The following is a 17,402-nucleotide window of genomic DNA, read 5'->3' as shown; positions in this document are numbered from 1 at the left end:
AACTTGAAATATTTTAATAACAATCAGGAGCGTATGATAATATATTATAATGCTCCACCTAAAAATATTGGACGCAAAAAGATTTAGGAGAGAGCTACTAGTGAAGTGTTGGTCATTTTGCTTTCTAGTAACAGACAAAGGGAATATTTTCATTTCCATCCTGCATTAAAAGTACTCTTGCTATTTTTATTTATTAATGTGATGCTAATTTTGGCGCATAGAGCGCCAATTTTTTTTTTCCTTGCAAATGCAAGTGTGAATAATTCACTTAGGATAGTGATCCTAAGTAAATTATTCACAGAGGAAAAATGCAAAGAAAAAAATTAAGTGTAATTTAATCATAAATACATAGAGAATCATTACATGTACGTTATGTTAACTGAACACTACCATTAAAGTCACATTAAAGAAAGATAAATACAAACAATTACGTAGTTGAAGTAGGAACATATTATTTTAACTATTCGTGCCGGGCTTTTAATTTTTCAAAATACTATTTTAAATTGTATTTGATTTTAAATTTAAATTCAAATTCAAATCTCTTTATTTGCAGAATGTATATTTACAATGATGTTAGGTAGGTACATATTACATAGACCCTTAAACAATAAACATTCTGGCTCGTAATTGAGCATGCAAATATCTTATAAATTACAATAAACAATTTTATATTACACACTAGATCCCATTAAAATTATATATATTAAAATTATAGCAGCTATTATAAATTTTTACAAACAACAAGTAATACATTAGATTACCAAAATCTAACCGGCTACGAGAATTTCTTTTATCACTTATTTTGCTTGATACTTCAACGTACTCTCTATTTTCTTTTCTACGCCTAGTTCCTTCGACTTCCGGCAACTCTAAAAGCCATCATAACCAGAAGGCAGAACACTACATAGCAAAGGTCGTTACCCCCATATCGAAACAGGCGGTGTATCGGCAAACAATCTAAGTCGGAACCTTGCAAGATATCGCGCGTGCTGCCGAAACGCTCCTAATATCTGTAATAACTACGATCCAATAAGTGCCTGGGTCACGGTTTGGTGCGTGTCCCAAGTTAAAGGCGATCGCGGATTGGATTTATGAAAAATATATGAAAGTATATACGCTATTAGTAAGTATGTGATGACACTGATTGAAGCATTTAATAAAGAAATGTTTATGATGTCGCTGGTGTTTTTTAAGCTATTACATAGCTTCTATCGCGGGCCTTGAGCGCGGGGACCGAATCCAGAAATTCCGTAACGAAAAACCTCACGCTCCCCACTCCGACGGGCACGGAGGTGTGGCTTGAAGGCATGCTATGCAATAGCTTCACCGCGACAGTCCCCGAGTGCCACACGTCTTTTTATTGTTTTGCATTTCCTATAAGTCTTTCAGGCATAAACTAAAAGAAAATTGTTTAGCTATTTCTTAGGATAAGATATAACAATTTACATAAATTCATAGTTCTGTGACTACTGCATTTTATGCATAAAAAGATCGCTATAAACCAACACATAATTATGATCAATAAAAAGTTATAATATTATATCCAGAATTGTAACGGTATAATAGAATGTGCAATAAGCATAATTAACTGCATACAAACTTTAGATTTGACACTAACCTTATAAGATTCATCTCATAACTTGCTTCCAATGCATTAGCTCGCATAAATCATTGACGAAAAGCGTTCTCACTAATTGTACATGGCATGGTGACGTCACTAGTCGTGTACAGTGTACATGTTACATCTAACATGGCTACGTAATTAGGATAGTCTGTACTTCCGCTAATAATACAGTAACGATGTATTGGAATCCAGTAATAAGTATTAAATATTGGAGTTGTTATTATAATATTATATAGTTAAGAGCAAGTATTTGTGGCTAGCTTGTAACGATAGCTCGTAGCAATGTGGAAGTGTCCACTATTTTTCTGAAAATATTGTGTGTTAATTGTTTTTTGAAACACTGTAGATATTTTTTTTTAATATAAGAAACCGCAGAATATCACGTCAGTTTTCAAATGAGCCAAATTGCTATACGAATTTCAAGGCTTTTACAGCTTACTGAATATGCTTACCATACGAAACTCCTTGAACTTTTTTTCACTGTATCTTATCAAAGATGATAATAGATCTAGTGAGAAGATCTAGTGATTAAACTTGAACTAATTCCAATATCTACATTTTGCCAATATGCTATCCTCGATCCCACTATTACCTGTTTAAAATAGGGACAAGTTTATGCTCATAGATCCCATAAAGTCACCTCACCCCGTCTATCCCATCTGATGAACGATTTACAACCGTCCTCGCCTTTCCACTTTGTTCTATTTCCCTCGAGGATGCAACTTATTATTTTGAAAAAATATTCCCTTTGTCTGAAAAAGAAACGAGACAAATTGCACCTGTATTTCTTGTATTGTACGACAATAATTTTAATAAAGAGTTGCTTTTGAATAACGTGAATTCAAAATATTAAAGCGATGCAAAGGAAGGTGATCTCGATCTTGATAAAAATTGTCCAAATCCGTGCAGTGGTTCGATTGTGAAATTATATAAAAAAATTGAATAAAATATGAACATGAGTTTCATGTCATTTCAGTTAAATGTAACTAGACTTAAAAAAACACGAGTTTATCTCAGACTAAAAGACTCTGTAAGTTTCTATTTACTATTATAGTAGGTAATAGCAGTAATGATTTTCAAATAGTCAATTATTTAATTTATTATTACAACTATAACTCAGAACACGATGTTTCGCTGACTATCGTATACTACTAAATCAATAGCCATAAATGGTTAGATTTACTAATGTACAATTTTACGACACGAACATATAATTACAATATATACCAGCTATAAAACCATCCACTATACAACCATAAAGTCAGCAGTAAATAATTCAGTATGCATAAAATTTATTGCTTCTCATACAGTATAGTACCTAATTACTGTCACTTTGATAAATCATCTCTAAGTATAATGATCCGGGACATTTAGTTGAGATCGGGAGCAATCGTTGATATCGCGTAGTTCTTGTATTATAATGAGTTCTAGATTGCTGGAGCAGGCCCAGTTTCATGGGGCCAAGAGGCTTGTGTATCCGAGACATAGGTATCATTTAGTTTTTAATGAGATATGACTAAAACAGTTTCTTTTTTTGTTAATGAGAAAGGTTGTACTACAAATTTTATCTATATTTATTTTTATTGCGTATAACGTTCAAGTAAAACTATCGTTTTACTTGACGTTATACGCAAATATGATATGATGATGAAATATGATAATATTTCAAAGAGTACTTTCAAATGTGTTGTATTCAGATAATCGTATACAAATTCTTTGACATTAAAATATTGAAACACGGTACAGCAGACAGCTAGTTGTTTCTATATTATCCAATTGTTCAAAATAGTGAAACCGATACCTATTATAAATGTAAATCTTTGTATAGACTAATGTTATTGAAAGGTTCAGTTTCATGAAAAAAAATTAAAGGTTACTTCTTATGTTACGCCTATTATATTGTACTACATGCATTTTCCGTTCCTCACACCTTTTATTTAAACACAAAAACCCTTATTCGTATCCTTCATCGTCCCACGCCTATAACAAAAAAAAATCAATCAAATAATATAAATAGATTTTGATTACTGTATTTTTTTTTGTATTTATAAATATTATGCCATGTACTTATATTATCTCTACTATCCCTAATATATTATTAATTTTATATTATAAATGCGAAAGTAATTACTGTATGTCCATTGTCCGTCTCTTCTTCACGTCTAAACCACTTAACCAATTTGGAGGACATTTGGAACAGGGATAGTTTGAAATCTAAGAAAGGACATAGGCTAGATTATATCCCAGAAGTGTACTATGTATTCAATTGTGTTTTTCTGAGAATAAATGATTAATTGATTGATTGATTGCTTCTAGAAACTTCTGGGTCCTAACCCACATCCTCATATTCTGCTGTTCAACTGCCGTGGTATGGGAGACTGTCACTCGGTACCTCAGCAACCCGACCTACATGGTCCAAATGACCGCTATCAAGAACTGGGTGACCTTCCCCACGGTGGTCGTGTGCCCTGAAATTAGTTACCCGGAAGAGAAAATACAGGAGTTTCTTGGTAAAATGTAAGTATTTAATCATTTGTATATAAAACCATACATTTGTCAACTCTTGCTTAGCTTGATGCAAGATAAAAATTGTAGCTGATTTTACTCAAGTTTAAGTTAGCTATGCTCTATGCAGTTCCAGTAGGTATTGAGATTGCAAGCTTATTAACAAAATCAACACTTGATTACAAACTAGATTTACCCTAACTACCTAGTCCTAACTACCTAACCATTTGTGCCGATTTGGATGAAATTTGGTATAAACATAGTTTGAGACTTGAGAAAGGCCATGGGATAGTTATTTTTTCCGGAAAACTCTTTCTCACGCTAGCGAGGCCGTGGGTGGAAAGCTAGGTATGCACAGTGTCCTGTGTCTAGATGTGATTTGATAAAAAAAGCTTAACAACGTAGTCTTTAATTGCACTCTTTAGTATTAATAGTTACGAAAGCAATATTAATAATTTAACACAAATATAATATGACTTTTATTATAATTCACTACCACTGAAATTATTTTCACACATTAGTTAGGTTTATCTATATCTTCGTATAAGCTCGGTAAAGCGAAGTCCATAAACACAAGGCTGTTAAAAAGAAAAGAGAAATCCAACGGTTAATGGCTAATGCACACGTTAGCGTAAACCACGCGAGTTGGAAGGAATTTCTTTAAGGTTTTGTATTTTAATTTAAAGAATTTTTTCTTAACTTTTAATTTGAGAATACTTTTTATCTTGAAGCTTGCATTTAAGTAGGTATATAATAGGGTTGTTGAGGATTCCTCTTCCGCTTCCTCATAATGCGGAAGTTCCGCAATATTTTGGGTTCCTCTACCGTTACCGCATCCTCAAAAATGAAAATAAAAAAATCCTCTTCCGCTATCGCTTCCTCAAAATTTAGAGGAAGTTTATGAGGATGCTGATCCGATCGGGCGGCGAATTTACAAAGCCTATTTAAACTATGTATTTGAGTTACGAGTCGGACTCTACTAACAAACAAGAGTAGAATCTTACCGCCATATTTATATCTGCGACTAACACTTATCTCTAAACATAATAATATAACATTTTCTCTCATACTCAGAAGAAACATATTTTACCAAAGAATGTGTGTCAAAAGTCATTTTAAATTAAAAAACAAACAAGTTGTTTAAGCTTACATAATATCTACCAATTAGTTTTTTTTTTGTGGAAATCGCCTAATGTCGCTTCTGGCATTGAGATAGATTAGGTTTTTTCGAGTAATATGCATAAACAAAAGCTCATCTGAGTCCGCCTCGTGACTCAAATAGTATAGTACTTAGTTATTGTGCAGGTCCACACTGCGAGCCTATAATAGCGACAATAGGCTTTGTAAATTCGCGATCGGGCGAGCTAACCTCCCCCTAACCTTAAAACATCAATATGTACAGACAGGAGAATGGCTTTTGTTTTAATTTTTAATTTTAAAAGGTTTTGTTTTTTAATTTTGATTATAATTTCCTATCATCCTCATCCTCATCCGCTTCCTCTTCCGCTTCCTCATCCGCATCCTCTTCCTCAAAAAAATATCCTCTTCCTCATCCGCATCCCCTAAATTTGTGTGTGAAAATTCCTCTTCCTCCTCCTCTTCCTCATAATCACTTCCTCAACAACCCTAGTATATAATGTATTTTATTGTTTCATGATTCATCAATTTATTCATGTGTAAAAGATAAAAATTAAATGTATTTACTATTAATTGTAAGTAAATATTTATCAAGCAAATGTAATTGTTACTTTAAAAAAGAAGCGAAGTAATGGCACTTTAATTTGCTTAATAATAACAACTGATGCGTCGATATTTGTACATTTCTCAAACAAGAAGTGTAGTTTTATTCATTAAAGTGTATTGCACCTTCTATATTTATATAATAAAACAGCATAATATAATGTTACTGTTTTTTATCATTTTTAACATCCAAAAAATAAGATCTAAAATAAAATTGAAATATTTGAAATACCGATATTTGAATACGTGAATTTCAAATGCTGCATAACCATGACTAAGCTTCTCTCTGTTATTTTGAAAATGTAATAATAAAAATAAATTTGATCTCAATGCACGTGATCCAAATAATCATATGAATCGAATCAATCAGTAGAAGCCAGACAAACTTCAAACAGAAAACCAATACAAAGGGAAAAATGCAAATGAAATGAAATAACTCGAATCTACATTATTATATGCATGATTAAAAAATAAATTACTCGCTTTGAATATACAACTGCTAAAATGTAGTATTCAAAACAATCATACAATTAGACTACTTAATACTTAAAAACATAAGTAATAAATCGTGTATTGCACTTCTCGTGTTAATAAGTATGCAAGTTTTTCCACATTGAAATTATAACTCGACAGAACGAAAAACTTTATTAAATCTAAACTACATAATTGCTTGAATTTCAGTAGGTAACTTGAACAGGTTTAGGAGTAGATTTTTTCACTACCTATACCTAACAATTTAATTCAACCTGTTGATAAACTTTTTGACTGAATTTGATATTTTAATTTTAAAGCATTCAAATGCTTTTACTATTGTTTAAAAATTTACAACTTTTGACTTTTAATTTCTTGATAATATGTGATAATATATCTTCAGATTGGTCATATTTATTTATTTATTTCATAGAAAATATCCTCCCGCCGTAAATGCCACTTACATTGAAGGCATCATATTGCAACTGGGAGCCATCTACTCTCGAGATGTCACCTTTGAGCTGGAAGACCTGGAGAACATCCAGAAGCTGCTGGAATACAATGATCTGGATGTGGAAACAGCTGGAATGATGCTCACTTCGACGTGCGAGGAAATTCTGATCAAGTATGTATATTTTGATGGCTGTAGACATCGTGGTATCAAGTTAGGTAGTGTAGACGTACTTTTGAAGAAGGGGAATAGTACCTACAAGAATGATAATTTGAGGTCATGTTGGCGTTTTAATTATCATCCTCAATTCTTTGGTATACGTTTAGTAAAGTCAGAGAGTTCGTAGAATAAAATTTATATTATTTCATACTATCTCAAGACTATAAGTATTTTTCTTAAGCCATATTTCACGCTGGCTAAGCTGCCACAATCTCTTGCAAAAACAATACAAATACAATTTATAAAATACTAGCTTTCCGCCCGCGGCTTCGCCCGCGTTTTCAAAGAAAAACCCGCACAGTTCCCGTTCCCGTGGGATTTCCATCCTGTGTGTTAATCCAAGTTACCCTCTATATGTGTGCTAAATTTCATTGTAATCGGTTCGGTATTTGCGTGAAATAGTAACAAACACACACACACATCCATCCTCACAAACTTTCGCATTTATAATATTAGTAAGAAAGAAGATAAAATAAGATATTTTACACTAAATTTCATACAGAATTAATTAAAACATTCTTAACACTGTACAGATGTAAGTGGCATGGGAAAAATATACCCTGTTTATCATTATTTCGAATGGAGATGACGAGCTATGGATTTTGCTGCGTGTTTAATGGCAGATCTTTAAAGAGGTAGGCTTTAAGTAATAAGTTTTTATTTAAATTAAATTAAACATGCTTATTTCAGTTACATTATCATATCACACTGTAGAAGAAGAATATCAATGAAAAATGGTTCAAATACATTAATATAAAACGAAAAACTTAATTCTCTGAATGAATAAGACATACAAGAAACATTATTTTTGATGTTACATATAATAGTTACATATAAGAAATATTATTGATGTTTATCTTATTTATAAGCACATATTTAAAAATAATAATGGTAAAACTAGGTTATGGCGATCCAAAAGTGCTTCTAGAAGAAGTCTAATGAAATAAATGTTTGAGTTTGAATTTAATTAAAAAGTTCACAAGTAAAAGCATGAAACCGTACGTAATTTACAATTTTGTATAATTTTCTTTAATTTACGTACATTGTAGAAATCGTATGTGCGAAGTCACGCACGATTAGTTCTGATAACTAGCACGGAAGTTATTGTAAATGCTGTGTTAATGTAACAAATTATTACTAGAAACTGTTTATGCTAATGTCTCTGCGTATTATTTAATTACTCTATGTACTCGAATGATTCATACAAGATACAATAATTCGAAATTAAAAAAACTCCGTTAATAAGATTTTAATGCACTAAATTTATTTATTTCCGTACTGTACATACTACATGCAATGAAATGTAATCAATAATGCATTAAACAGTGTAGCATATTTTACATAAACAACGACAATTTGTAGACGACCTGTCAAATTATTCTAAACAAAAGAAAAGCCTATTGGCTATTTTACAAAACATTTTAATAACTCAGTAACATAAAATTAACTTTTATCAATATGTTCACGATACCAAAACTATACCAACAGAACTAATTCTCTCACTGTCGCAGAGAAATGAAGAATCCCGGCTATAATAAGAAACGGCCGGTTCAGAAGCTCCACGTGAGTCAAGTGGGACCCAACCGAGGATTGATTGTGGCCATTTCACAAAACGACACGCGCCCTCCCGTTAACACTGACCTCTATTATAAGTGGGTAAGATATTATTTGCAGAGGAAACGCTGTGACCAAATTATTTGGTATTTTTGTGTTTGAGTGTACAATAAACGCATGGAAATAAGAAATGCTATATTATCTTGATGAAGTTGGGCACTAATATCTTTCTTGAAATACTTTTTAATCATTCTCTCTAATATTATTTTTGTGATTACTAATTACAAGGTTACCAAATACCTACCTTTTCCTTATCAAGTACCTTTTATTAATTTTTAAATCACTCTATGTATGTATTTTACTACCATTTCAATTAATACTCACATATTATTATGCCTTTCATGATTTATAAGGTAAAAATTTTTACATTTATTACTTGCTACATTTATCTATATTTCACGCCAATTCAGCTGACTGAAACTAGCTTCATACCACCTAAAATCTATAACAAAAAAAATATGCCGGCCGAATTGAAAACCTCCTCCTTTTTTTTGAAGTCGGTTAAAAATTCCCCAGATAAGTCTAAAGAACAACGGCCACTACTACGTAGAGATGCTGTCCAACGGCACGCCCGTCCCGATCGGCAGCGAGGTATGGGCGGGCTACTCTACCAAGGGCATCCACATCGCTGACGAGGTGAAGGACCTTAGCCACAGCTTGCGACGGTGTCGGATGACTGATGAGCCTTTGAAGTACTTCCCTGAATACCATAGGTGAATCTGAAAATTAGAAGAATATTATAATTTTGATTTTAACTATAACATTCAACGTCATTTTCATCGACCCATATTTAATTTTGTCTGCAGGGGCACTGCCGAGTATGTATTACAATGTTTTATTGAACTTTTCGATTCTACAACATATTTTTAACACTGACCCATCATTGCCTTGTAAATAGAATTGTCTGATAACTGTAAAAATCTATGAAACGTTTGCATTCTAGTATCAACTCGAATCCGACTGTATCATGACATAATTAGTATTATTGATCATGGTTTCATAGTATAAGATTTGTGTATTACAGGACGTATTGTCTCATGGAATGCGAGATGGCGCGCATCATGGAGCGCTGCAACTGCACACAGGTGCAGCATCCCGTGCTGCCAGGTGTACGGCAGTGCGGTGCTAGGGACGTGCGCTGTGTTAGATCGTCTGTTGGTACGTTGTTTTTTTTTATAATAGACTAGATTTCCGCCCGCAGCTTATCCTGCGTTATTAAAGAAAAACCCGCATAGTTCCCGTTCCTGCTCCGGGATAAAAAGAATCAGGTATGTCTTATTCTGGGTCTTCAGCTTCAGTAGTGTTTGTGCGAAAGACTAACAAACATCCATCCATACAAATTTTCGTATTTATAGTATTAGTAGGATCGTGCTACCGAGCAAGTGGGCCAATTATGCCCACCACTACTCATGGGCGACCACATCAGACATTCGCAAGGCTTTGTGCAATTGTTACCGGTTTTTTAATTAATTCCTAATACGATAATTTGTTGTGTGTTTTACTTACAGTGCCTTTTGGAGCTGGGGTATGTGACTGCCCAATGACTTGTGACAGGGATATACAAATCAGCATGCCATTTGCATTCAAGATTTATCCAGATACACCTGTAATTGACTCATTCTAGTAAGTATTTATATACTAGGTACTAGCCTTCCGCTCGAAGATTCGTCCGCTTTGTCTAACACTTAATAAATTTATAACTAAAACCTTCTTCGAAAACTACTCGATATACATATTAAAAAAAACTTCATAATCCATTGTGCATGATAGTCATACTTACTATATTTATCGAGATTTAGAGTAACTTGATATGGGTATAATGGATATCTATCTATCTATAGATTATTCATCTGAATAATCAAAATCTTCCGTCAAAAGTCCCATGCATAAACATTAAACATACAGACCATACAGTAGGGCCAAAATTATAAAGAGCTACGTACTAAAAGTCTGAGCCTACTCTTTTTGAAAATTATTCAACATTCTTTGAAATGAATTTCTTATTTTTCGTCCAATTTAGTCAAGTGTAGTCCAAAAATTTACACAAAGTCATCATCAAAACATCTAGTGACCTACCGTAAATAAAAATAACTCCAATAATTCCCCAACAAATACATTTTATTGGATTCAGCGAAGGCTTGGATTTAACGAGGATAAGCATTGTCCGAGTGTACCTGCAGAACTTTAACAAGATGATATTCTCGCGGCGCTCTTATTTCACACGCTTCAACTTGGTTGGTGAGTGATTTCTAAAGTCTTTGGAAAATATATAATTAAAGTAAAAAAAAATAGTTTATGGCTTTTCATTTCACATAAAATTAGGTAATGCAGTACACTACAGTTGGTAATAAGGTTTTACAAAGGAAGGAAGGAAACCAGCGCTGTTTTTTCAGAATAATTATAAGTTAAATTACATCCTATAGTAATTTTCAGAAGTGTTCAGCTATAGCTACTGTTTTCTATGCTGTAGAAAAACTAAGCTAATGATATTATTACTGTATTATAAAAATGTATTTGAATTAATAATCTATATCTATAAGTTGAAATGTCAGCGCGCTGCATTTTTTACATGACTCTACATACTGAGAAATAAAATCTAAATCGTATCATTTTACTCACCGTACTATTATAATATATAATATATTAATATTATGTTACAGCGCAACTCGGAGGAGTCTTCAACATGTTCTTCGGCTGCAGCATGTTAACGGTTCTGGAGATTCTGATGCTGTTGTGGCATGCTGCGAACACGGCGCTTCGGAATCAAGCTTTACGCTAAATCGTGTGTTACAATAATATGAAATAAACAATGAACAAGAATCTATTTACTCATTTATACCCCTTATTAATTAAGATAGAAAGCCTCTCATGTAATTTAAATATTAGATATAATAATCGGTTTAGTAATTATCAGGTATTAGAATTAATACTTTCTGTATTGGGAAATGGTAGGTATACACCTACTCCTAATTTGATTGTGTGTACTATTTGAATAAAAATGTCAAATTAATATAAAAAAATAAACCTCCCTTTAATTTATTTTTGCATAAGTTTTAGTTCAATTTGCACCAAAAAAGCTTTTTAAAAAATGCTAGCCCCAAGTCCAGTCCAATATACGTTGAAATCCGCATTACAATGATAGTATTGCTATAGATATTGGCAGAGCGTGATTTAGCGAAAATGTAATTCGTTTTGTACGTGCCTGTGATCATTCGGAGATTGATCTCACTTCTGATGTGGATCGTTTTTGCTGATAAATGTCTTTTTGGATTGTATTTATAAGTTAAAAGTACATTATGTAGATAGTAAGGAAAATATTGAATTATTAGTGGCCTCGATGACTTCTAGATATATACAAAAAAAAATGTGAAAGAAAGAGAAGAAATACAAGTTGAAACTCCTGCCAATCTTAATAATATCTTATTGCAAATTATCCAGGGTACATAACATAATTTTTGAGCTAATGTGTTCAAGTGGAATTTAGTATCCGATAAAAATCTACCAAAAAATGGTCAAAACTATGAAAAGAAAAACCTTCTAAAATCAATTCGAATTAAAACAGATTCTACATCTATTCTACGTCGAATCGCTTACTTTTTTTAAGTCTGCCAGACGATCAAATGAAACATTTTTAATTATTCAATGCAATGTTAAATATTATTGCTTTCAACACTTTTGTGCAATGTTTACACCGAGCAACCAATTAATAAATTGCGTATTCAAAAGAGATACTTTTAAAGGGTGGAAATCTAGTTGATAATATAGAAACAAATTGAAAAACAGAGACAATAACATTCACACATTAACCGAATCTATCGAACAAAAACGGACCTACGAAACCCTTCATAATTGGCGGCATAATCGCCAAACATTCTAATACAATAACACCTTAGAAATAACACATTCAAACTCGTACCTTCTTGCTGAAGTCGATTGAAAAGTACAAAATGAATACAAAACAAACGTTCCAACACGGAATGCCATGTTTTTATTAACTTGCTATAAAAATTGATCACAAAAAGTCGGTCAACGGCACAATAACTGGGAACTCCCATGAGCCCTAAACTCAAACTGAGCGTAACGCAAATATTTTATTTCAATAAGGAAAACATGGCGAGGTGAAAGCCAATGTAGCTGGATTTATGCGTTTGTTCGTGTGTGCTTTGAAAATAACACGGTTCTGTTTTTGTTCATTATTTTTGTTATATTTTTAACCTTCCTTCTGATGATGCTTATCACTCAATGTTAATTATTTTCAACTGATTCCAAAAAAGGAGGTTCTCAATTCTGTATTTTTTTGGTTTCGATTTGATAAAATGAATGGATTTTGATGATTATTTTTTTTATTTGAAAGCTAGCCCTCCGGTTGGTCCCACGGCAGTTTATTTTTTGTAAAAAAATATATATTAATTATTTTTAGGCCTCCTTCTATATAAAAACTAAAATCTTAAAATTTAAAAAAGACATCAACATTTTTACGTTGCTGTAAGTGTAAACACTTAGTCTGGACAGGTAACACACAACAGGTAACACAGCAAAAGCACAAAAACCCTAAGAAGTCCCGCAATTTTAAAATAAAAAATTAAGAAACACATCAAAATGTCGGACAATCTACGTTCTTGCTAAAAATAAGTCGTCCATTAGGCTACACCATTCCACTAGTTGGAATGTTTTCACACATGCAGCCAAGTAATTCAATTTGGAATCTTAACAGCACTTAACTTTTATTTAATGAACACATTTCATTTGTATGTGGCTACGGTTATTTAAAATAATAAAATATTTTGCTTATTTTTACTATATTATACCCTATTATTCTTTGTGACATTGTAATAAGGAGTAAAAAATGTCCACCTGAAATATCTCAATTTTAAAATAAAATAAATAAATAGAATTTGCTTACATAATATCACTACATAGTATAAAACAAAGTCGCTTTCTCTGTCCCTATGTCCCTATGTCCATTTGTATGCTTAAATCTTTAAAACTACGCAACAGATTTTGATGTGGTCTTTTTTAATAAATAGAGTGATTCAAGAGGAAGGTTTTAGTATATAATTTACTAGCGTCCCGCCCCGGCTTCGCCCGTGGTACCTACATGTTTTATAGCCTATGTTGCTAAGTGAAGATGCAGCTTTCTAATGGTGAAAGAATTTTTGAAATCGGTCCAGTAGTTTATGCGTGAAAACCATACATACATACATAATTACAAACCTTTCCTCTTTATAATATTAGCATAGATTAGGTTTTAGACAAAGCGGGCGAAGCCTCGAGCGGTAAGTTAGTTATTAAAATATCCTTTACTTTTATCACTCACACACACACACACTCACTCCTGTGGCGCTGAAACCCCGAAGTGGGTCTTGGCCTCCGAGACGAGAACTCTCCACCTTCCCCGGTCCTGAGCGGTCTCTTGCCAATTGTCATTGGCTTGGAGCTTACTCAGGTCCCTCTCCACTTGATCGCGCCAGCGATACTTGGGTCGACCAACTGGCCGTCGGCCCGACGGACGACCCAAGTATGCTCTCTTCAGACCTCGCTCCTCACCCATTCGCTCTACATGCCCGAGCCAACGCAGGCGTCGTGATTTTATTTCCCCAGCTTTACTTTTATAAATTCAGCTATTTAAAAAATAAAATTCTGAAGTATTATTATAATCTAAAATTGTCAGTAAACAAAAAAATAATAATAAAGAAGCTTGGGTATTATCACATTTTAAGTAACAATAGTACCTAAAACCTAATATTACAAAGTGATAAAAATGTGCAGTAATTTCTATCCTGAATCCGTTTTGATATATAGCTAATTTGCATCTTATTAACATTTAAAATTTGTCGAAAATACGCTAAATCGAGTGTATCGACGCGGATGTACAACAATAATTCATAAATGCATACTTAAAAACTATAATTATACACACATCAATCAATAATAATTTCAATAATTATATAATGTTCAAGCATTATGATAATAGTTCAAATATACGTACAATAATATAATGATGATTACCAAAAATGTATCGTAGTTTAGCAAATCACGTGAGTTAAATATTTAAAACTATTAACGATTTCAAAAAAGCTGTTTATTGTTTATTTAATTTATTTTTGATCATCACATTTTTAAGAGCGTGTACATTGGCAGGCTCTTGATATTTTGATTATTGAAAGAAATCCCATGGCGAAAGGTTACCCAAGAGATTAAGATGGTATTTATTCTAAGTATCCAGCTTCTTTCTTAAACAATTATTTTTGAAAATCTTTTAAATTGTTGCTTAAAAAAAATCTATACGAATCACATCCGAATATTCTGATTAGGTTCCATGAAATAGAAACTTCCTGTATTTATTTTATTATAATATTATACATTCCTGTATTTATATATTAATATACAGTGTCAAAAGATTTATGGCGATTGTGACGACATAAAAACTACCAATATGCCTTGATGTAATAAATCGAAATAAATCAACTTCTAATCATTCATTTCTACTCGCCCCAATATACCCTTCGTCACTTCTCTCGTATATTTATAGAATATCTGACCTTTCCCGTGCTTCGAATGTTAATGAGACGGGTTTTATTATTGACAGACATACAGAACTTTGTTTATATTTACAGTATTTTGTGTAAAGTTAAAAATAAATAGATAAAAATGGTAGCAGCAAACAGTTTCTTACTTTAGCTATTCCCCAGGGAGAGTCAGATCAAGAAAAGACTTTCCTTGACTAAAAAGGTATACAGATATATTTTTTATTTCATTTTGAAACTTTGAAAAGATATTACAGTTTTATTTATATTTAATTAAAACCTTTCATAATTTTAAAACTCTTTTTATTGAGTCTGATTCCTTGACGAAAATATTTTTCATTAAAAGGCATACATGTATAATTTGTTCAACTGTTAAAAACAACTTGCATACACATGAATATTTTTCAAACAAAACCTGCAATAAACAATACCTATGAGTAATCAACATTTGCTCTTGAATAAATCAATATTAATTATTATTGTGCGGCGTATACAAATATGTATTTTTTTTAATAATTTTTCATTCTACTTTCTTCCTTGCTTATTTTTGTTTTCAATTTAAATAAAATATGAATAGAAAAGAAAAAGTCTCTCCTTCCAAGCGATACGGCACGACATTCTTCATTCAAAACGCAAGGGACTGGAACATGCTTCCTGAATCTGTGTTCCCCGACGAGTACAATATGGAGGTCTTCAAGAGGAAATTGAACAAGTACCTTGTCAGGAAGCACGCTCTTTCTTAGGTCACATGACATATCTTAGTTTACCATAAGGCGATATCGTTGTTAAGCGCTTCCCTATCGTACTATAAAAAAGAGCGTGTGTGCCGAGCACACGTGTCAGAAGTGAAATTTCGTTGGCAAGATTTAAAGATATCGCCATATTCCACAACGAAACGGTATTGCCATGACTCGACCTTGAAATGGTACTCTCAACGCGCCTAAAGAAGTTTCACTTCAAAAATCAATCAGAGAAACAGATCTGACCCATATCACAAATGGACACATCATCACAAGGTAACTGGAGAGAGTCAGGCGCATTAGCTAATTGCATAGCTCACGCAAGGAAACAATGATTACTGTTTATCCGTATGTACTTACGCCTGTAGCGAGTTTCATCAGTTGTTCAGATTATTACTTAAATTATATTTTCATGCGATACAGGGTGCGTTCATTGGATTGTGTAAAAAGAGAGTTCGTGTCTGTAAGTTTGAATATACAAATTGATTTTAAATTTTAGGGTCAAGATTATTGGACCTCGCTTCTTCCTGTTTATTTACTTAAAAGTATACAATATACATAGGTTAAAAAATTTGTTCTCCAAATTGATAATTAATTTTCTTAACTTTTCTAATTTATATAAAACTAGAGGTCCGCCCCGGCTTCGCCCGTGGTACATATTTCGCAATAAAAGGTAGCCTATGTCCTTTTTCGGGTATCAAAATATCTCCATACCAAACATGCAAATTGGTTCAGTAGTTAAGGCGTGATTGAGTAACAGACAGACAGACAGAGTTACTTTCGCATTTATAATATTATAGTATGGATTAAGATCTTACTATTATTATCATTACCATTACAATGTTTTATTAATTTCAACATCATGCATCTATTTAGGCGCGGGTCAAACACAAGCGGCGCGGGCGCGGGCGTGCCATAAGCGCACCTCTTGAATCTGTTTTGCACCACGTCCTTCTTATACATTTTGTATGAAAGAATTTTGGAAAGGCGACGAGGCGGCACGCCACGGTTGCGCCGCGGGCGTACCGCAGGCGTACCGCAGGCGCGCTTCCCCCATCGCATCCAAATAGAGGTCAATTCACGGTCATACACAATCAAAAACAAATCGGGTGGTAGGAGACGGTAGCCTGTCAGTCAAAAATGTGTTCTCTCTGTGTGGAATTATATAGAGCTGCTATTACATACCCTTCTTCGTTTTGTTTTTAAAGGTGAATTGAATTAATCGATGAAATGATTTACACAGGTGATGGCAGTAGGGAAAGTGAAAATGAAGAAGAGCATAATGAAAGTTCCCATGTATTTACAATGTCAGAAATAAAGATAATCCTGATTTTGATTGTGTTTTTTATTTATTTGTAATTGTTATAATATTGTGGAATGATCAGTACTGTAAATACTTTTGAACTGAGATTTTAATGATAAGATTTATATGGTTTAAATGTAAACCTGTGTTTGAAAACCATATTTTATCTATACTAATATTATAAAGAGGAAAGGTTTGTATGTATGTA

The 17,402-nt window shown here is 32.9% G+C and overlaps 1 protein-coding gene across 1 annotated transcript; it reads left to right on the top strand.

The window, feature by feature from the left end:
- Window positions 1-3,044: 3,044 nt before the first annotated feature.
- On the top strand, window positions 3,045-11,403 carry LOC149482555 (sodium channel protein Nach-like). The gene is made up of 10 exons (XM_089704122.1): window positions 3,045-3,112; window positions 3,941-4,141; window positions 6,774-6,965; window positions 7,544-7,645; window positions 8,522-8,666; window positions 9,141-9,337; window positions 9,649-9,782; window positions 10,133-10,247; window positions 10,756-10,862; window positions 11,285-11,403. The coding sequence occupies exons 1-10, from the start codon at window positions 3,045-3,047 to the stop codon at window positions 11,401-11,403; spliced, it is 1,380 nt and encodes a 459-aa protein (XP_089560248.1).
- The last annotated feature ends 5,999 nt before the right edge of the window (window positions 11,404-17,402 follow it).

Source organism: Colias philodice, chromosome 15 (assembly GCF_061535455.1).
Source record: "Colias philodice isolate Cphi_HAF_F1 chromosome 15, ilColPhil1 Martin Lab GWU primary, whole genome shotgun sequence".
NCBI lineage: Eukaryota > Metazoa > Arthropoda > Insecta > Lepidoptera > Pieridae > Colias > Colias philodice.
The sequence above is the reverse complement of the archived record's forward strand: the minus strand, read 5'-3'. Positions and strand labels throughout refer to the sequence as shown.

Excerpts from the sequence above, each read along its gene's own strand:
- LOC149482555 (XM_089704122.1), top strand. The coding sequence starts at position 3,045 with ATGAGTTCTAGATTGCTGGAGCAGGCCCAGTTTCATGGGGCCAAGAGG. Across the intron at positions 3,113-3,940 it reads CTTGTGTATCCGAGACATAG|AAACTTCTGGGTCCTAACCC; the intron begins GTATCATTTAGT and ends GATTGCTTCTAG. Across the intron at positions 10,863-11,284 it reads CACACGCTTCAACTTGGTTG|CGCAACTCGGAGGAGTCTTC; the intron begins GTGAGTGATTTC and ends ATTATGTTACAG.